General features: G+C 52.9%; 1 protein-coding gene across 1 annotated transcript in view; it reads left to right on the top strand.

The window, feature by feature from the left end:
• Phactr3 (phosphatase and actin regulator 3) overlaps nt 1-20,782 on the top strand; it is a 190,503-nt gene that overhangs the window by 102,812 nt on the left and 66,909 nt on the right. The window contains 3 exon segments of the mRNA XM_060382745.1: nt 7,463-7,624; nt 11,279-11,356; nt 19,844-20,026. Of these exon segments, the coding sequence (XP_060238728.1) occupies nt 7,463-7,624; nt 11,279-11,356; nt 19,844-20,026 (423 nt within the window).

The following is a 20,782-nucleotide window of genomic DNA, read 5'->3' as shown; positions in this document are numbered from 1 at the left end:
GGTTCACTGACTCCCAAGACTGTCTTACTGGCCCTGACATGAGGTTTAGGTTTAAATAGAGGGCAAGAGGTCTGCATAGCTAAGCAGTCCTGGTCAAGGTGTGGTCCTGTCCATCACTGACCAGTCATTGTCTTAAGTCCTTCCCATCACTCACTCATCATTGTCCCAGGTCCCGCCCAGCACTGACCAGTCATTGTTTCAGGTCCCGCCCATCACTCACTCATCATTGTCTCAGGTCCCGCCCACCATTGACCCACCATTGTCCCAGGTTCCATGCATCAATGTCTGGGCTCCAGCCTCTCTTGCAAGGGGGTGTAACAAGCCATCAGAACTGAATGGAATCCTTTCCTTGGAGATAAGTTCCTGTGGATGGCTATAGGCTTCAGCCTTTTACTTCTCCCAGCATGAGACTCATGGGGAAGAAATCACAATTCCTTGGAGTCCATTGTCTCAGTGGTCTGATAGCAGATAGGACGGCACACGTGTTTCTTCAGAATGTCTTAGTTTCTCCCAGCCTGGGGACAGGGGTGAAAATGGTGCTTCACCTGCTGGGTTTGGAATGGGATAGAAGTTCTAGCTCATATCAGGAGTACAGGGCAGAACATGGCATGTAGCAGGTGCTCTTATGTCTACTGCTGTGTCCTGTGACAGGGCCTCCAGCCTTCAGCCCTGTCTACCTGTGGTCTGCCATCCACCATGGTCTCAAGGCTGACCTTCTAGTAGGGCCCTCAGTGATGTTGCCTCCGGGCTGCTCGTCACAGCCACATACCACTCTTGGCTGGGCCCTCTGTTCCATCCTCTAAACTGCAGCCTGTGATCTTTCAAATCCAAGTGCACAGACCCCTGATAGCAAATTAGTTTCTTTGTCATGTATCAATAGCTAACAACTGTAATTATTAAATGAGAGATTATCCCCTGCTTATTTTCAGCCAATGAGAGGTTGCTGCTGGTAGGTGATGGTTTGCTGCGTGCTTGTTTGTGTGTGGGCATTGGTCATAAACTGCCTCCATGGTACTTCTGTGCTACATCCTAGTCTTACATGTTCTCTTTCTCTTCTGGGCTCTCCAGCATCTGGGGCTGGCTCTGTACCCACTGAGCACCCCCAGGAAAGCAATGCTTTTTGTCAATCTTTACCCTTTAGCCCCCACCCCCTGGACTCCAGTGCCTGAGTGCAAAGCTGCCATACCTCACCTATCCCCAAGCACTTTGCAGCAGGGTCCTGTCTTGGCTCCTCCTGGTTTTCCTCTTGGTCAGCAAGCAATATCACAGGGATGGTGCCTAGTATCACTTTGGAACCCTCAGATCTAGCACTGTACTTTGCTCCATTGTGACGATCCTTTGGCATTCACAGTTGGATTATGGGATAAGAAAGGGCTCTGTGCAGCATGCAGAGTTCTAGATCACATTCCGCAGTCACTATGAGCTTCCACAGCTCACCTCTTGCCCTCTCATGAGCATGTGTATCTGATCCAGAAGAAGATAGCACCTTGAAGGATGATGGCACCTGTTGCTCTGTCGGGAAACCTGATCTGTCCTGGTACACAGCAGCTCTCTCCAGACAATCGATAAATGAGTTTGTGAGTGAATGAATGAAGCAATCAAGGAGAAAATAATTTTCCACTATGGTCTGGTGCAGTCAGTCCTTGCCCACCCTGAGGTCACTGGGTCATAAGTGTCTGACTTCATTCCCCAGGGAGGTGAGGTTTCTTCCCAAGGCATTTAGAAGGAAAGATGTCTTTGTGGAGAAGGAAAGAGAGGGCAGGGCTTCCGGGAAGAAGCGGAAATGCCCATTGTTGCTATGTTTGAGCATCAGAGTGATGGGCTGGGTTAGTTCTGGCTCCAGCCTCTGCAGCCCTGGGTATCCTGGGATCTTGGGCTGAGCTAATGTTCATTCAAGCAGCTTTGAGTGTCATAGAATGAGTCGCAAGGAACGATTGAGGGGACGGGAGCTCAGAGGGTGAGAAAGCTGGGAATAAGGGCTTGGAATCAGGACTTTGATGTGGTAAGGCATGGAAACCAGCCCTGGATTTCAGTGAAGCCAGCTGGGCATTGGGTCCAGAATTATTTTGGACTCTTGTCTCCATGGGAATTATGCATGGGTCTCTCTGAGCCTGAGGTAGGACAGGTGGGGCTAGAGCTGTCCAAGGGACTGGATGTGTACCTGCATGTAAACAAGTCTTCAGAGTAGCTGTAGTCCTTCCGTCACTTGGGAATCTCAGGAGGGAAGCCTCCCCCAAGGTTACACAGGGGCAGTGGGAGGCAGCCACTAGATGAGGAAGCTTGGTGTTACAGCAATTAGCTGCTAATGCCTCAGAGGTGGCAGAAGCAGCCCGGCAGTTAGCACTGCCGTGTTACTTAGAGACCTGCTAATGGGACCTACTAATGAGGCCTTTGCACCTCCCAGCATCTCTTTACCAGGAGAAGGTGGTATCTGTTCCTCCAGGGAGAGGCCCCAGAGAGAACTTACAGGAAGGAGATAGCAGGATGCTCACCTGTCCGCTCCTGTAGACACACCCATGGTCCTTACTAAATAACCTAGCTATGGACACAGCATGTGCTCCACGTGTCAGCACATTTGTGGGGTGGAGGTGGGTGTCTGGTGGGCTGCACAAGCTCAGGTAGCACAGGCTCTCTCCTTCTCAGGGAGGTGCCCACACAAGCTCTCTCTCCTGCCCAGCGAGATCCCCTCACAGGCTCTCTCTCTTGCCCAGCGAGGTCTCCACCCAGGCTCTCTCCTGCTCAGCAAGGTCCCCACACACAAGTTCAAGACATTCCACCCCTCTCTGCTTTGAGGTGGTTTGAAGGTAAATCTCTCCAAATGCCAGGACACACATGGTGACCTTTCTGCTCCTGGTCTCTCACTTCGCCCTGGGTTTGAGACACTCGGGGCCCCACTACACAGCTTTCAGACCTCTGCAAGCCTGTCTCACTCCTCTCCCAGGAAGGTCTTTTGTTCCCTGATGATGGTGTGAGGCCCTGAGGAACGACTAATCGGTGCTTTGTGATTCACTGGAAGGCATATATGGAGTTTTTGACAGTAGCTCCCTGCTAAATTGTTGATCATGGTTAAGTACCTCAAGGAATCCTGCTTCTTACTTTCTGCCATCTCTCCTGTAGGACACCCTCTGACCTCCATAGGGACACTGATTTTCTCTGGCATTCAGTAACCCAGCTCTGCACAGCCTTTCCGATGTTTTCTTCTGGCCAGGTCAGAAGGTAGCCCTGACTCAAGATCAGGACCTCCGTGGTTCCCATCTTGTATTGCAATGTGCCCTGAGCCTCCCCTCCCCCACTGGAACCCTGTCCTCCTGGAGCTTCCATTGGGGATGACAGTGAGAAGAGTGGGGCCCTCCATGGTCATGCAAGTACACACGAACATGGATGTGATGTGATGTGAGACTCATGGTAGGTGATGGGTGGGATGAAGGCAGATGAAGAGGTGGGCAGTGGAGAATGTCTGGTACCATCTTCTCTGGATGAACACACTCCATCCCTGCTAACTATCCCTATTCCCCGTTTCATGGACAATGGCAATCCCAGGAAGGCAAGTGCTCTATGCATTCCTTTCCTCTTTGTACTCTGTCCCTAGCATGAATCCCTGGTGCACAGTTGGTACCAATGCATATCTGCAGAATGGTAGAGTGAGTGAATGAACGAACAAATGGATGGATGGATGGATGGATGGATGGATGGATGGATGGATGGATAGATGGATGGATGAGTTCTTAAGTGAAGGGGGGAATGCAGTTTCATTAGTAGCCAAAATACCTTGCTTTCCTCCAAGTAGTGAAGATGACTGTGTCAGAGACCCAGGGTGCCCCTCCCAAAACCCATGCTGGCCCAGGGAGGGCTGGAGGCAACCAGGCAGTGACAATGTTGACAGTAGTAATGAGACTGTTGAAGAAGGAAGAAGACATGTTGGAGGCACCCCACCCTCCATGACAGACCGTAGTGTAAAGAGGGCTCAAGGATGGTAGGAGAATGAACAACACTATTATTAAGCATTAGAGCCAGGATAGATGCCAGGGCTGCCTCTGGCATCCTGTTCTCAGCAGTCACAGTAGTTATGGGTGTGTAGTGTCACAACTGCTAGGCAGTGATGATGCAGGGGCATTGCAGAGCACAGAGTGCACAGTCAGTTTTTCTCCCCCACCCCCAACTAGGGAGCACTGGAGCTGGGGCTGAGCAGGAAGTGATTGTGACTGGCTTCCTGTGTGTAAGGCTCACCGAACACCCAGAAGCCCAATGTAGGCATCTGGGGCTGGCAGCTTGGTCAGGATCCTAGTGATTTGGTTCATTAATGGAGTCATTTGAGTGGTTTGTGGTTTAATTTATGTGTGCCGCTTTTTAAGAGGCTTGGGCTGCTATACAGCCCCCATGGTGTCTCTTGTGGTAACCTACTAGTTACCTTGATGAACACCCCACCCCACTCGTCTCCCTCCAGAGTCCCTCCGAGACTCTCTTATCCTTCCACGGTGTGTGCCTCTTTGGTAACGGCTACAAGGTATAAAGGAAACAAGATACTGTGCCTTCAAATGCATTTGTCCATGTCCGCATCACGTGAGCCAGAGGTTGAGGAGACTTGGCCTACTCCCATCCTACGTCCTGTTGTGCCAGGAATGTTGCCGAGACCAATGGACTAGCAGTTCCGTACCCATCTGGCACCAGTGGGCGAAGGAAGAAAAGGAAAGGGGGAGGATCATGGAATAGATTTGCCTTTGGAAGGGAGCAACCGGCTGCATCCTGCATGCACTGTGTGACCACGGGGAAGTGAAGGAAGAGGGGTCCAAGACTGTTGTGTCTTTCAGCTGCCCTTGTCCCTGATATGTTCTGTCCCTCACTGTTTGCCGGATGTTTGGATCACCTGTGACACTGCTGTGGGGAGTGCCTGCTTGGGACCCCCTTACTTATTGGTCTGTGGTGCTTGAAGGGAGCTGACATTAACAGAGCAGCCTAGGCTCATCCTGAGTAAAACCTGGGAAGCCACTGCTCTGAGCGCCCTCGGGAGCTGCCTGCCATGTGCTAGCCCTTTCCATGCGAGGTCTGCATCACCTCCTTTGCAGATGGGTCACCATGGACCAATCTGAGGCAGAAGGTGGGGAAGATGGGCCGTTAGTAAGCCTTGACTGAGAGCTTGCTTTGTGATCTTGACCTACTGCACTCCAAAGGTTGATCTCCCTGCCCCCCAACCTCTTCCATCCTCCTCCTCCCCTACCTCCTAGCCTTCCTCACAGAGCCTAGTGCTTCTGAGCCTCTTAGTCACAGCAAGCCCCGCTCTGCCTGGTTCTCCAGGCCTTACAGGAAGAGGGGAGGCGGGAGTGTGTGTGTGGGGGGGGTGAGGGGTGTTGAGGGGGGGCTGTGGTGCTCTGGAGTCTGTTTAGACCAAGAGTCTTAGCCCCTCCCTTGTCACTGCTAAAGGTGGTAACATTTCTTGCCCAGGGAGGGGTCCTCCAGGGTGGTGCTTGGGCTGTTTAGGCTGTGACAGCTGAATGGGGGTGGGGTGAGCTGATGGCTGTGGCACTGCTCTGGATCCAGTCCTCTCCTGAAGTCCTTACCTCTTAAGTTGAGTTTTGTTTTCCACCTGAACTATACGTTTAACAAAGCCAGATGTGTCAGAGGCTCTGAAACATCCTGTGTGGAGTGTTCCAGTCCCTCCCTGCCCAGCTGCTCCCCCCCAGCCAGCATCTGATCATCTGCACACAGTGCTGTACACAGAAGTAGTATGTGTGCCGTGATTTTGCACACATTTTTTTTCCCCCAGAGTCTTTGAGACAGGGTCTCCTTGGATGTAGGGCTAGCCTGGAACTCCTTCTGTAGCCCAGGCTGGTCTCAAAACAACCTTCTTGTCTCTGTCTCTGTGAGTCTTCACACCCTAATTGCATGGTGGTTTTGAGCTAGTGGTTCTCCTTGGGTCTGTCTCTTTCTGTGCACATGGCTTCACTTGATCTCTTCCACGCCTGTATCTTGTGATGGAGAGGAGGAACACACACACACTCTTTATAAACAGTATTCCTAGCACCCTGAGAGCCTCCTCAGACCCAGGCTTGCATTGGGCTACCCATACACTCCTCTTTGAGTGAGGGTTGCTCTTCCTCCCTTGCCATCCACCAAACTTAAAGACAGTTATACTCTGATGTCAGGTGTGAGGCCAGAAAAGGTGATGTAACCTGAACTCACTGTGAGGCGCAATCACAGTTATGCAGACTAAGCCCTCAAAGTGAGCTGGGGTTGGGGGAAGAGCTCCCTCCTTAGCATCTTATGTCTATGCATAATTGCACATGCATATGGTAAGCATCAGATGCATCATGGGAAGGGCTAGGCACAGTAGAGGAATGACTACATGGCCTAATTTGTCAGACTAGAGAACGACCCTCATTATGCTTCCCAGTAACCAGCCCTTCCTTCTCTTGAACCTCACAAAAGGAACCCCAAATAGTACACTGTTGGGTCCTTGCTGGGGTGGGGTGGGGGGCTGTTGTTCCATTGTATCCCTTTGCTCTAAGTAAAGTTCCCTCACTACTTTTGCAAATACGGGTTGGCCCTTATTTCAGTCCCTTGAATAGGAGACCAGGAGTCTGGGACATCTTGCCCAGATCCCCACCACATGTAACAGGTGAACCTGGGGGTTGCTACCTGTCTCTAGCATGGCACACTGCACTTCTTGGAGTTTCCTGGGCCATCTGTCTCTGTGTACCCTTAACTGTGTGCACTTGTCCTAAGTCACCAGCCAGGAGGGACCCAAAGGCAAGATGCTTCCCTTTGTCCATTCATGGGTCAGGCTTGCTCTGTGGCAGTTCGCTGTGGTGATCTGATGGAAGATCTGGGCTGTGACCTGCAGCTAGGCCTGGTCTGGGCCCAGCTCTGGAATGGCTGATGTCTGGCGGAAGGCGGTTTGGGGGATTTTGTGGTTCCTTGATGCCTGTGTGCATAGTGCTTAAGCCAATAGCTCAGCCCAACCTGGCCAGAAAGAGGGTGAAGATTTCCTGGAGAGAAAAACTTATCTGAGAACAGGGTACATCCAGGACTTGTGTTTATCCTGCAGTCAGCATGTGGCATGCATCTCAGGATAGCTATGGATATAGCCCCACACATTTGTGGATGACAATGTTTGGCCAACCCTGGCTGAGGTGGAGGGAAGCTGGGAAGGGAAGTAGCATGGGCAGTAGGCACAGCATGGACGAAGGTCCTGGGGCAGAGGGTAGTTAGTTCATCAGGCAGTCAGCCAACCTTTAGGCCATCATGGCAAGGAGGTAGGGCAAGGGCTATGATCCAGGACTATGGGAGGGTGGGTCTCCACGGAAGTGAAGTGGATCATAACCCTAGTGAATTTCCTCAGCTCCTGGGTGCACTCTGTTGTGAGAGTAATGCTGCTTTGACAGTTCACTGAGCTGTATGCTATAAGAGCTCACTGAAGGCGAGATGGTCACCGGAGCCTGAGATCTTCTCTGTACTCACCTTGCAGATGAAATGGACCAAACTCCCCCGGCACGCTCCGAGCCTCTGGTCTCAGGGATTCGAACTCCCCCTGTGCGGAGGAACAGCAAGCTGGCCACCCTGGGCAGGATTTTCAAACCATGGAAATGGAGGAAAAAGAAAAATGAGAAGCTGAAGCAGACGACGTCGGGTAAGGGTGTGGGGTGGAAGGGGGCGGCACTAACGTGGGGGGGTGGGGCCAGGGGTCCCCACATCACAGGGAGCTGCTTAGCCTCCCTCTGGTCACTACACTTTGCTGACTGCCTGGAAGAGTCGGCACAGGGCTCCACACACCCACTCAGCCAAGGCCTTGATCACAGCAGGTTCTCACTCAGCATGCTGACTGTATTTTCCTACAGATTTATTTTTATGTGTGAGTAGTTTGCCTCCTTGCATGTGTGTGTATGTGCACTGTATGTGTGCCTGGTGCCTGCAGAAGCCAGCAAAAGCGATCAGATCCCAGTAACTGGAGTTACAATTCGTTGTTAGCTGCTGAAGTGGGTGCTGGAAACTGAACCCAGGTCCTCTGGAAGAGCAGGGAGTGCTCTTAACTGCTGATCCACCCCTCTGGCCCCAAGGGCTGCCATTCTCTCTCACAGACCACACACTCCACAAGCCCTCAGCTGATAAGTGACTGACACTGCCTGACCCTCCCCATTCAGATGAAGCAGGGGCCTGGTTATGACCCCCACTGCTCCTAGGATCTGCCTGAGTTTTTCTAAGGGTCAAGGTCCATGTTGTGGTGCAGTTTCTGAGACAGGCTTGGTCCCCAGCTTCTAAGCACTGTCTAGGGATGCTCATCCCACCACTTCCTATCCAAGATCCAGAAGGTTCCCCCACTCACTTGTATTGCACCCATGTTGTCTACTTACTTCTGCCTCCTCAGAATAGACCATATGAACTGCATCCCCAGACTTCACTGTGGCATGGTTTAAATGATGGAATGACCAAATGAGAGGCCACAGCATCGGGTGCTGCTGAGCAGGGGTCTCCTCTCATGAGCCCTACCCTCCTTTGAACTCAGGGAGGAGGCTGTCCATCCAGGCCAGGGAGTGCTGGTAGGAGCTTGAACACTGACCACCAACCCTGGGCTCCTTAGAAGGCCCAGGGTCCTGAGCCACCACCCCCAGGAGTCAAGGAGCCTGGGCCTCAGGGCCCTCCCTCTGAGCCTCTTGCTTATTAGCTGCAGCTGTAAGCAATTAGTGAGGTTGCTGTATGTGTGGAGTTAGTCCGGAGCCCCAGGGACATGCCTGGCAAGTGCCTGTCTCAGGCTATTGCCTCTGGGGTCTCAGGGGCCCCAGCTTCCTGCTCAGCTCTGGAGAGGCTCTGGTGGGGGGGGGATGGGAGGAGCAGGGGGGCTTGGAGGATGGTGGAGACAATAGCTCAGGCACCCACAGCATCCAGCCATGGGTGGGAGACGGGGGTAGGGGAGGGAGGCACTGGAAGATGGCAGCAGGGGCCTTAGCATTCACTCTTGTGTATGCAACTTACCAAATTATTTTAATCACTCAAGAAGTTGATTGACAAATTATCCTTGACAAGAATGAAAACAAGATGAACTGTTCAACAATTTGCAAGCACTTTGAGTATGCCAGGCAGAAGGCAGATGGGAAGCTGAGCACTATCTATCCCCAGGGTCCTGCCACAAGGCAGGAGTGCACAGGGGGCTGGGGCTGGAGCAGCTGACCTCTGTGACCCATAGGTGCTGTGGGATTAGAAGATTAGCAGGATTGGGTCAGTGGCTCTGGGCCTCCAGGCCCTGCCCACAGCACTGGTCCTGCCTGGGGTTGTCAGGCTGCTCTGGGGACCCTTGAAGGGCACAAAGAGCCTCAAGGTGACACCTGTGCAGGCCCCCACCCTTGGGTTCTGACTTAGGCATTTATAAGTTGGGTAACAGCATTGTACCCCACATTGTTATTCTCACCCTGCCTCCCCTCCTTTTGATGCTGTAGGTTTCAACATGTCCAGTCCTGACCTTAGGCTGAGATGCAGCAGAGACCTGTAAGCTTTTAAGAGCAAACGAGTCTGCTGTCCTTAGCTGACTCTGCCTCATCCATCAGACCTGAGCCAGTGAAGCAATGTCCTATGTCCCAACCTGCCCAGTGGGGACATTCCAGGGGGCAATCAGGGGAGGGTTAACCAGAGTGCCTCAGAGGTTCTCTCCTCCTCCCCATCTACTCAGCCTGTCCTCCCCTCTGCCCTCAGCCTGGCCTCCTCTTTCCCGCACTCAGTCTGTCCTCCCTTCACTCAGCCTGTCTTCCTCACCCCCAATTCAGTCTGTTCTTCCCTTCCCCCTCAGCCTGTCCTTCCCTCCCCCCTCAGCCTAATTTTCCCTCAGCCGGTTCTTCCCTCCCCCGTCAACCTGTCTTTCCCTACTACCAGCCTATTCTCCCCCTCCCCCACCCTCAGCCAGTCCTCCAGCAGACCCCCTTGTTGCCTCCTCGCACCACTGATATTTGGAAGTTGGTTTGGAAGTTGAGGCTCCAGAAGGGAACTCATCTGAAAGTATCTTGTTCCTGAAGCATCCTGTGTCCCCTTTTGTCTTTCCTGGGAGTGGCCTCAGTGGGTTCCCTTCCCTGGTTCTGTTCCACACTTCTACCTGAGGCAAGTGTCCTCTCTGCCACCCAAGCCTGCTGGTCACAAGCAGAGACCAGACCCTTCCTGCTCAAAGTCCCACCAGTACACACAGCACACAGCAGGTGCTCAGTCAGTGAGATCAGCTTTCCTGGATGGAAGGCCTTATCATCCACGCTCTTCAAGGGTGGGGACAGTTTGTTTTTTTCTCCAGGCACTCCCAGCCCCTAACTCAAGATTTCAAGCCATGCTCAGTAAATACTTTAGAATGAATCATTTGGATTGTCATCCCTATGGGTACTCTGAGCTCTGGCAGGTGGGCCCAGCCCGCTGTGTTCTTGGCCCACATGCCAGTGGCTTTGGGGCCCCACTGCCAAGCAGGCTCTACTCTGAGCTTTCAAAGAAAGTAGCAAGATCTAAGCAACTATGTAGTTTTGTGTTTAAGGTTCATCTGTGAACAAAGGAAAGGTGTGTGTGTGTGTGTGTGTGTGTGTGTGTGTGTGTGTGTTTAGGAATGAGACCCTGCCTGGGAGGTAGAGTCTGGGAGGAGAAGGTGGGTGAGTGGCCATTTCTGGTAGCTTTGGGCTTGGGGTGAGAGGCCCACAGGGTTGTTTGAGAATAAGAAAGGAGATAATTGCAAGTTGTGGTTCCTCTCCCTGGCCCTCTGGCCCTGGGTCATTGGTTGGACCTGAGTCAGTTCAGGCTTGTCCTGTATCCTAGAATGCCTCTGGGGACACCTGGGGGCCAGTCAGAAGAGCATTAATCAGTGCACCTCTGGTAGTGGATACTCTGAACGTCATTACCTGGGGTTGGCTGGAAGATGCTTCCTGAGGAGATGTTGGCTCTAGCCACAGAAGGGTGCCCTGAGCACTGGGGGTACAGGGAGGGTGCCTTCTTCATCTGTGGGTGAAGGAGCTGCTGCAGAGAGGTAGAGGTGAACATGGCCTATGAGCCTGAGTCGAGGAAGGTATCATGAAAGTACATTGCAGAAATGATCTCTCAAACATGGCCCTAAACCTGCCTCCCGGAGGCTGGAGTTTTGAATATCGCCTAGCAGATAGCTTAGGTTGTGAATTGTTGCACTTCGGGCTCTGGCAGTGGAAAGGTCCCCAGCCTCAGGCATCTGCTGTCTCCTTGTCTCTTCCTGTTCGCCCAAGAGCACATGGTGGTGGTGTGGTGGGCCTGCACGGCCTCTAGCCTTGACTTAACTAAGGCTTTCTGTGTCCTGCAGCTCTGGAGAAGAAGATGGCTGGCAGGCAAGGCCGGGAGGAACTCATCAAACAAGGGTTGCTGGAGATGATGGAGCAAGGTAAGTGGGCTCCTGAGAGGATGGCCGACCTAAGTGGGGTTCCTATGGCATAGGGGACACTGGGTAAAGTTCCAGGGGCTTGGGGGATGGGAGATGGGACCTCAGGGATGTGGAACCCATGGGTAGGAGCCCATAGGGACCTTGAGATGGGGCTCTTGGTGGAGCCTGTCAGGTCTGATGGCTCTCAGAGCTCAGGAAATTTGTCAGAGGAAGGAAGGGGCTTCCTGTAGCCAGGTTTGGGGGCTGTTCCCCATCACACCCTCCAAGGCGGAGCAATGGCTTCGGTCAGGAGCCAAGGTAGCAGAGAGCCCACCTTCTTCATGGCCATTTCTACTGACCAGGGCCCGTGTGGAGGGAGTTCCTTGAACATCTTGCTATCTGTTCCAGGCAGCAGCCATGGCTTTTAATTTAAGTGTTAAGATTTCTTTATATTCACACATTAAATCCTCAATTTGAACAAATGGTGACTGTATCTATGATGGCCACATAGCTAACATTTCTGGCTGTTGGGCAAGGCCGGGTGCTCCTCACACCTTACCTCCTTTGAGGGCCAATGTCATCCCCAGTTTGCAGACATGAATGTAGCAAACACACACAGCTGTAGCATGCAAGCAGAAGTCTAGGGCAAACCTGGGTCCCCCAGTGTTGGTCCAGCAGGTTTCATTCAGTCTGTGCTTACAGGGCCATATCTGTGTGAACAGGGTGGTCAGCGTCAGCAGCACAGCTAATGGGGACCACCACACCTAAGTCCTCTCTGCCTCTTGCCCCGCTGGGGTCCCATCACATCCTTTAGGCCTCGTGGCTCTCTGGGTCTTAAGTCTTGGCTGGTGAGGATGGCTCAGAATCCCTCCTGGTTCTAAAATCTCTCTGGGCTGGAGCAAGCTCCCGCCTCCCGTGTATCTACAAGTACTGTGTGCCTTCATCACGCTCCCATCTGCCCCATTGGCTGGTGTCTGCAATGTGGCCCAAGTACCAGGGATTAGGGAGGGAACTCCTGAAGTAAATGAGTCTCTTTCTGACGTGTGGTTGAAGCCCACAGCCCACTTGTGCATGCATGTCAGGGTGCATATACATGAGCATACGTGCCAAAGGTTGACTCCCAGTGCCTCCCTCACTCTCTGCCTTTCATGGATTCAGCAAGGCAGGCTGGACAGTGGGCACCGTAGATCCTCCTGTCTCTGCCTCCCCAGTGCTGAGATTAAACATCATGCATCTCTTTCCGTAGATTCTGGGGGAATCTGTGCTTGGGTCCTCATGCTTGCGTGGCAGGTATTTACTGACTGTGTGGTCTCACCACCCCCCAGATCTTAGGTCAGAGAAATGAAAACAACTGTATACTTTGAAAATGGTATGCTCGGTAAATAAGGGAGAAGACACAAATTTGATTTTGGCCAACAATAAGGTTCTAGTTTAAATAATGGAGAAAGGAAGCTTGTAGAAGGAGTGCCATGGGCTTTCCTAAACTCCACGTGTTTGTCAGATGGGTGGAGTCACACCAGAGCCCCAGTGATGGTGTTCAGCTACAGCTAGGCCGGTGGGACTGGGGTGGAGTGTCTCAGGCCTTCTGGCTTACAGATACAGTTAGGAGGAAGCCAGCTAACCTTGTCTGGAAAAAGACAGTAAACATTTTAGGGTCTGGGGTTGTATTTGCCTTTTATTACTATAATGAAACACCAGAGGAAGGATAACTTTATAAAGAGGTCTGTTTAGCTCACAGTTTGGAGGTTCAAGGACATGGCCCTAAGAGTGCTCAGTTCTGATAGTGGCCTTTGTTATGGATTGGAAGACTCTACAGACACCCGTGTTTGAACATGTGGTCACAGGGGAAGGGAGGGGCTTACACAGCAGGTGGTATTTTGGAAGGTTGCGAAATCTTTAGAAAGTGGGTCACTGAGGTGTGGGCCCTGAGGCTTTATAGCCTAGCTAGGTCTCTCTACTGAGGGAAGCCACCTCAAGTCCCCAGCGCGATGCCTGCGCACACACTCTCATGCCCCTCCTGCTATGATGGATGGTAACTCAAATAATCTGCCCCATAAATTGTTTCCTGTTGGGTATTTGGTTGCCGTGATGGGAAGTCTCGAAAACAGCCTTCTTGCTCACATATAGCCAAGGCGGCACACAGCCTTTGTGAGCTGCGGTTAAGTGTGCAGGAGCGCTCCCTGCCTCTGCCTCAGTCTCTCTCCAACCCCAGGAGGCTCCACCCTCATGGCGTCACAAACCCCGACCCCTTCCCAGTGTCCTGGCCATTGCGTTAAGTTTCTACCCTCTAAAGGGCTCTAACCTATGATGTTAGGACTTCAACTCCTGTCAGGGTTGTGGGGGTTGACTGATCACAGGGGAGGGCCATCTGTTGTGGTTGCCCACCCCTGCCCTTCTGAGGCACAGACAGCCACAGAAAAACACACTGAGCAGGCACGGCTGTGAGCCAAGAAACTTGCTTTATGGGTGTAAAGATCTGAATTTTCAATCTTTTCCATGAATCACGAACTATTATCTTTTTTTTTTGGTTTCCTTCCCAACCATTTAAAGCTAGGAGATCCATCCTAGTTCAGGGACATGCAAAACAGGTGGAAGGCTGGCTCGGGCCCAGCCTGCTTCCCACACACCACTGTTTCAGTCTTGCAGAGTGACTAGGCCAGGAACTTCTGCGGCCTAAAGAAGTCACCCTCCTAGAGAGCTGACCATCGTGGTGCTAAGGGATGCTGCACATGACATAGAGTCCCAGAACAGAGAATCCGGAGGACACAGGCATTAGGGGGCCTTATAAGTACAAACAACAACAACCGAGTCAAGGAAGGACACACAGGGCACTTGGAGGCCATGATGTGGGGTTCAGTGACAGGAGGGCTGAGAGACGTTGCTTGTGGATTGAGGGTGAGTTAGGAGCCCAGGTTAGATTGGCATTTGGTTGTGTACTTGAGAGCTAGTTTGGACCCACATTGAACGTGAATCCAGGAGAGGGCTGCCCCTGCCCAGCTACAGCTGGCCACTTTCAGGATTCCTCTGCACTTAAATGAGGCACTCTAGAGGCCACACACCAGTACTTGATGAGCCTCTCCAGCTGACTCTAGCTTTTTACAAAGAGGGTAGGGAAGAGTCTGGGCCTGCATGTTTGAGGCTAACTCATTAACAGCCCCAGGAGCAATGAGCTCCAGGCCCCAGGGTACAGGGGCTTAGGGAAGGGACCAGAAGGTGAGGAGGGCCGGAGGGCAGTGAGGGAGAAGAGGGGATTGGTGCGAATTTCCCCTTTCTTCCCTCCCGCCCATATGCATGTACCTGGGTTGGGGTGACAGGGGCATGCCGAGGCTGTCCCAGGGGGAGGATCTGAGAGTCCCTTGGGAGCTTGCATTTGTCTGTGAACAAAACCAGCTGTCTCAGGCTGCCAAGGAGTTGTCTCTAGAGGCAGGGCATTTTTTTTTCCCCAGGACTTCCTTGGGGTGAGTCCTTTGCCTGGTTTTAAATATGTGTCATGAAGCACCTGTAAACGCTGGCTGCAGACCCCTGGGTGAAGTGCTGACCCTTGCAAAGAGTTCCTCAGGGGCCAGGAGCGCTGGGGGCAGTTTTGCTGGGATTGGACTTCAGAGCAGCTGGCTACTGCTGCACCTTCCCAGGTCAAGGAGCCCAGGAGCCCAGAAGGGGGTCAGTAGGTAGACCAACTGCTGGTGGGATCATAGCACCCCCTCCTTTCCCCTCAGTGGGTGTGGGTGTGGGGTGGGGGCAGCTTTTCTGGCTGAGGGTTAAGGATTCTGGCTCAGCTCTGCCTTCTCCCAGGCAAGTAGGAACAATATGCAGGCGTGGGTGCCCCCTTGTGGTCCACTGTCTCAGGGAGCCTGTCACACCAAGGCCAGACTATTTGGGCAGCTCAGGAGCTACAAAGAGGAAGTGAGAGGGAGGGAAGACCTGACCTCACATGTCCCCAGACCTGCCCAGAATCCTCAATAGGACACAAGCACGAGCTGCCCGGCAACAAAGCCTGGAAAGTCCTGCACCTCACACCCACACCTGTGGGTGAACACACACACGCACTGTCCCCTGAGCTTGCCGCTGAAGCAGTCAGGCTGAGGATCACTCGGCCTGGAAACAGCTGTTGTGAAAGACCCTGCAGGTACCCAGGAGGGTCAGTTCTCCCCAACTGTTAACCCTTAGCCCCATGAGCACCTTGTCCCTTGCCTCTCTGCCATGTCAGTAGTCTGCTGAGTGGCACTGTCAAACAACTGTGGGGAGGAGAGCTGAGCCCCCACTCTGCCTCCTCTTCCCATCCTCTATATCTGGGACTGTCTCCCACCAACCTTCTTGAGTAAGAACAGGGTCCTGCCTATTTCCGGTGCAGACAATGCTCAGTCCTGAATGGCTCCCTTCCCTTACCCCGTATCCGTCAGCCTGATGTTTTTGTCAGTATCTTGAGGCCTCTCATACTCCAGCCCTGGGTGTTTTATGAGACATATTACATCAGTGCTGTGTTTATTGACACAGGGGTGCAGGAGGCTCTCAGGGGCGAGAGGGTGGAAGTCTGTCTGGTTCCTGTGTGTTTGCATGCACACTACCTGGCGTGTGCACACGTGCTCCCACTGTGAGCATGCATGTGCATGTTCCTGCACACGTGTGTGTCAGGTTGTTTTCAGCTTTCACAAAAGATGCTCAGTTTAACACAGGTGCACACCGCTCTGCATTCCCCTTGCAGCTCTGGGGAGAGAAGAGTGGTGTGGGGAGAAAGGTTGGCCAGGGAGGCCAGCTGACCCAGTGACAGAGGAGCAGGGCATGAGGCCCCACCCTCCCCCCCACTGCCCCACCCAGGGTTGCTTAGCAACAGGCCCTGCCACCAGGACTATTTTGGGAACTGTAGCTTCTTCTCACTGAGAGATTCTGGGCAGGAGCTCTGTGCACAGGCCAGAACAGGACGGCAGGACTGCTGAGCTTCGGGCACAGGTGGAGGCTTTCCAGGCCTGCAGTGCCTGCACTTCTTCACTGGGCCTGAGGGTCTCTGCCTGCTCAGGCTCGCTGGGGCTGGGATTCTCTGGGCCTTTATGGGTTCTGCTATTTTTTGTTTGTTTGTTATAGTGATGGTAATGAGATATGGTTGTAATTAGCAGGACACACAAGCCCTTTCTCAGGCTTGAGCCCACTGAAGCAGTGAGCAGGTGTCCCCTACCCCTCCCTAACACACACACAGGACAGTGAGGGGCTCAGAGTGGCAGGACCCAACACTTGTTCACCTGTCTCTGGCACATCACCCACCCTGGTGCTATCCTCAGGCCAATCAAAGAGACAAATTCATAGAGGAAAACAGACTTATTCAGTGGGAGAGCAGAGAGGTCCAGCGACTCCCTATGTCCTGATATGAGGTTTAGGTTCAAACAAAAGGCAGGAGGCACAGCCAAGCCGTCCTGGTCAGGGTGTGCCTTCACAGGCGCATCATTGTCTGTCTCTTCAGCAAGGTGGTCTAACCAGTTGTTCCCCTGTAGCTGGCACAGGCTTCAGCCTTCTCCTTCCATCACGAGGTTCTGGGGGATTCCAGTTCCTTAGGGACCATTGTCAGCCACACAGAGGGACAAGAGTGTCCCTTTCAAATCTCCGTTCCTGACATGACAGTGACAGCCCAGCTGGCCCTCCTATCTGTCAAACTGTGTCACCGAGGAGCCACAGTGAGCACACCTGCCACAGACAATGCATGTGAAAGCATGTGTGTGCTCTGAGAGATGTATATGCACATGTATGCACATATATATATACACATATACACACAGGAACACACACACACACACACACACACACACACACCATCCCACCTGCCTTGTTGTTACCACACAGGAACTAGTCAGACTTCTCAGTATTGAGATTCAGGGAGCGTCATGATGCCCAGGTCACCATGCTCAGCATCATGCCATGTTATCTGTAGGGTAAGGGCATTTTCACACTGCCTGGGTGCCTGGGGAACCTGGCAACAGAGACTGCCACCGAGGTGTGTCAAGAACAAGCAAACCAGCCACAGGGGATTAAAAACCCAGTTTGAGCTTGGTGACATCTGATCCTGTGTCTTTGGCTGTGCTAGGTATGTCCCTGGCCTAGGGCCTGGCTTGGCAGCAGGAACCGGATGCCCGATGAAGTCCAGAGCCTGTGCTTCTGGTCCCAGCTAAGATGCTTCTGACACTTATCAGGGCTTCTGTGAAATGAAACCATACGGGAAAGTGGGCTATGTGGACCAGCAGAGTGGACACCGTGTGGCCAGCAGTGAATGGTCACCATGTGGCCAGCAGTGAGTGGCCACTGTGGACCATCAGTGAGTGGTCACCATGGAATATCTGCTTCTGGGTCTGTCTCCGGAAGAAGCAGCTGGCCTTGCCAGAACCTCTGGACAGAGGATGTGGCCCAAAGAGGAGCTCTCTTAGTAATGTCAACCTCTGGTTGGGTTAGCCTTTCAGCTCTTCCCCTGTGGAGATGGAAGTACCGGGAGGGGCAGTAGTAAGCAGGAAGTCAGGTTCAGATCTCCCAAGGATTGAGAGAAGGAATTAGAGCAGGCAAGGAGCCTGGGCAGGACCCCCAGGGAGAGAGCAGTGCTGTCCTGAGGCTGCTGTTGACGCAGGGATGGTGGCCAGTTCTGTTGTCTTTTTACAAACCGCATCAGCAGCACAGACACCACGAATCTGCGGTTCACTTACCTTATACTAGGACCTGCTGTCAACGTATTTAATTCCCACTAGGGTTCTGGGATGCCACTAGTGTGGACAAAAAAAAAAAAAAACCCTATGGCTCTGATAGGTGGCAGTGGGTGGGGCGTGTGTTAGGGGGGTGGTGGCTGCTGCCCAGGCAGAGGGTGATGGGGATAAGTGGGCAGTCTTGGAGAGCCTAGTTCACTAGGTGAGGGCAAGATTGGCCAGCAAAAGGGGGCTTTGACCTTGAAATAAATTGATCCTCTACTTCGGTGAGGTAGAAGCATGGGGGACCACAGCCAGGAGAGCACCCTGGCGCATCCAGGGCTGAGAAACTTCTGCAGACCACACTGCACACTGTGTCCTATCAGTCTCCAGAGACCAGGGACCGAGAGCGTCACGTGGGAGAACACAAGTGCCCTCCCTCACAGTGGGCTGGGCATCTCAGAGGGGCATTCCGATTAGCCTCCCTAGAGCCTGGTGGCCAGACCAGTAACTTTGTTACCAGGCACTAGGGGCCCAGGCACCTACTGCCTCAGCTTCCCTGTATTCCAGGAGAAATTACATAACAGACATTGGCAAAGTCTGTTTAGGTGGGGAGATAGTTTAGATGGTAAAGACTTTGCCATGCAATCAGGAAGACTTGAGTTTGATCCCTGAGTCCAAATGAAATGGACAACAATGCCTTTGAGCCCAGCACAGGGGAGATAGAAGCCGCTGGTCAGCCCAACCCATCAGGTAAGTTTTAGGATTATGGTTTGGCCAAAACTGGGGACAGAAAGTTTTTGTCCTTATTGCCGCCATTCCTGTATCCATGCTGTAACTTTACAGGACAGATGAAATGGAAGCAGGAACCTCGAGAGATAAACCACCACGACAGGGTTACTTCCATCCCTGAGAAGTGAGCATGTCCGGGACCAGGACTTTGGCTTTTCCCTCCCAGCCTGGATTTCTGGGCAGTGTTTAATCCTGTAGACCCAATTGTTTTAGAGTCCCTGTTTCAATTCTGGTCCTCAAACCTGAGGCCTTCTGAGGGTGAAAAGTCAAGGAATAGACTCTAAGATACCTCAGCAATGGAGCACCCCTCCCAAAGGAGAAGGGGCCTGGCCTTTCCTGAAGCCCTCATCCTGGGAAAGCTGCTGTGTGACTTCTCGAGTTCTCCCTCCATCCTTGGCTTTGGTCTTTACTGGGTTCCAGCTGCTACCATGGTCATCTCCGAGATCAGTAGGATGTTCACCACCTGGGCAAAGGGTGTCTGTCTGATTAAAACTCCAGACACATAGTAGGTGATTGACAGGCTTTTGCTTCCTGGTGATTGATGTTCAGTGGTGGGCACAAAGATGAACGTCTGTCTGCAGCCACACTGTGTAACAGTCCTAACACCCCAGGGACACCTGCAGTCAACCTCTGTTGCCATGTGTCAGATGGTCCTGGCTCAGCTGCCCAGGTCTGCTGTTAGAATGGGGACCATGGTACAGGAAGGAGCAAGTGGGGACAGACAAAAATTTGAAACCACTTCTTTATCAAGTGGACCAAATAAACCCCAAGGAAGATGCAGGGCTCGGGAGGCGGGTACCATAAAGATGCATGGTAAATGGGTGGGAGTTGATGGGGGGAATCACCCATTTCCCCCAGGTGTTAGAGTACAAGGATTCATGGAGAGAATGGACCCTGGGCATGTGGGGCATCAGACTAGAAACAGACCTTAGAGAGAGGAGCCCCCAGCACAGTGAGAGGTGTCATGCCAGGGCATCCCGGACATTCTATGCAGGAAGGCCTCTGCATGAGAGAAGGCTGTGGAAAGAGGTGTGATCTGGCTGATGGTTGAATTTCTTTGCAGATTCTGAAAGTAAAGTATGCGGTCCTAATGAAAGCTCCCAGCCTGTGCAGAGCGAGCCAGCCACTGCTGAGCCGGAGACACTGACCCCGGAGGGTGTTCAGCCCGGAAGCCCCTTGACCAGAGGGACAGACCAGGCCTCCCAGGATGAGCTTCTGTCCTCCGACGCCCATCTGGATGACACAGGTACCAGCCAGAGACCCAGTGGGCTGAGCACTCCCAACCAAGGCCTTGGACAGTTGCCCCACTGTCTCGTGGCTGCTGGACCTAAATGTTCCCCAGAACTCCCTTTTTCTGGCTTCTCACAAATTTCGTGAGGGAGGAGTGAGGGAGCTAAAATGGCCAAGGGTGACTTCCTGCCACGTGCCCCCTAAGGTCACCAAAGCAATGATACATTTCAGCCAACCCCCCAAATGGGTGTGTCCTAGGGCAGTGTCCTAACCCTGGAGTGGATAGCCTCTTTCCCTAAGAGGTGTCAGAGCAGGCGTGGGGGGGGGGGGGCGGGAGGAGGGAGAGCCATGCTGTGCTGTGGCCTGAGTGAGGCACCTCTGTGTGGCTCCTTAGACAGGTGGCTTTGTCATTTGGGTCTGCTCTTACATGGGAGAAGTTATAGGATCAACATTGGGGTTGTCTGGAGCAGGAGGGAACTTGGTACCGTGTTCACAAGTAGCCAGTGTTGGATGAGTGGGGGCTGGCCTGGTGTTTTCATTTGAACAGAGCAGACAGGGCCCTTGGTGACAGAAGCAAAGCACAAAGGAGCTCGGGCCTCACTCTCCTCCCTGACCAAGCAGCACCTGGAGCCACCACTGAGACCTCCCTGGGAGCCTGTCCTTTCACGCTGACCTATGCCTTCATCCATGCTGTGCAATTTGGGGCCCGGAACCTGAACCCCACATCTCTCTAGGGTTCTGGGGGACCCAGGCTGTGAGGTGAACATTCTGG

This window comes from Meriones unguiculatus, chromosome 4 (assembly GCF_030254825.1).
Source record: "Meriones unguiculatus strain TT.TT164.6M chromosome 4, Bangor_MerUng_6.1, whole genome shotgun sequence".
NCBI lineage: Eukaryota > Metazoa > Chordata > Mammalia > Rodentia > Muridae > Meriones > Meriones unguiculatus.
The sequence above is the reverse complement of the archived record's forward strand: the minus strand, read 5'-3'. Positions and strand labels throughout refer to the sequence as shown.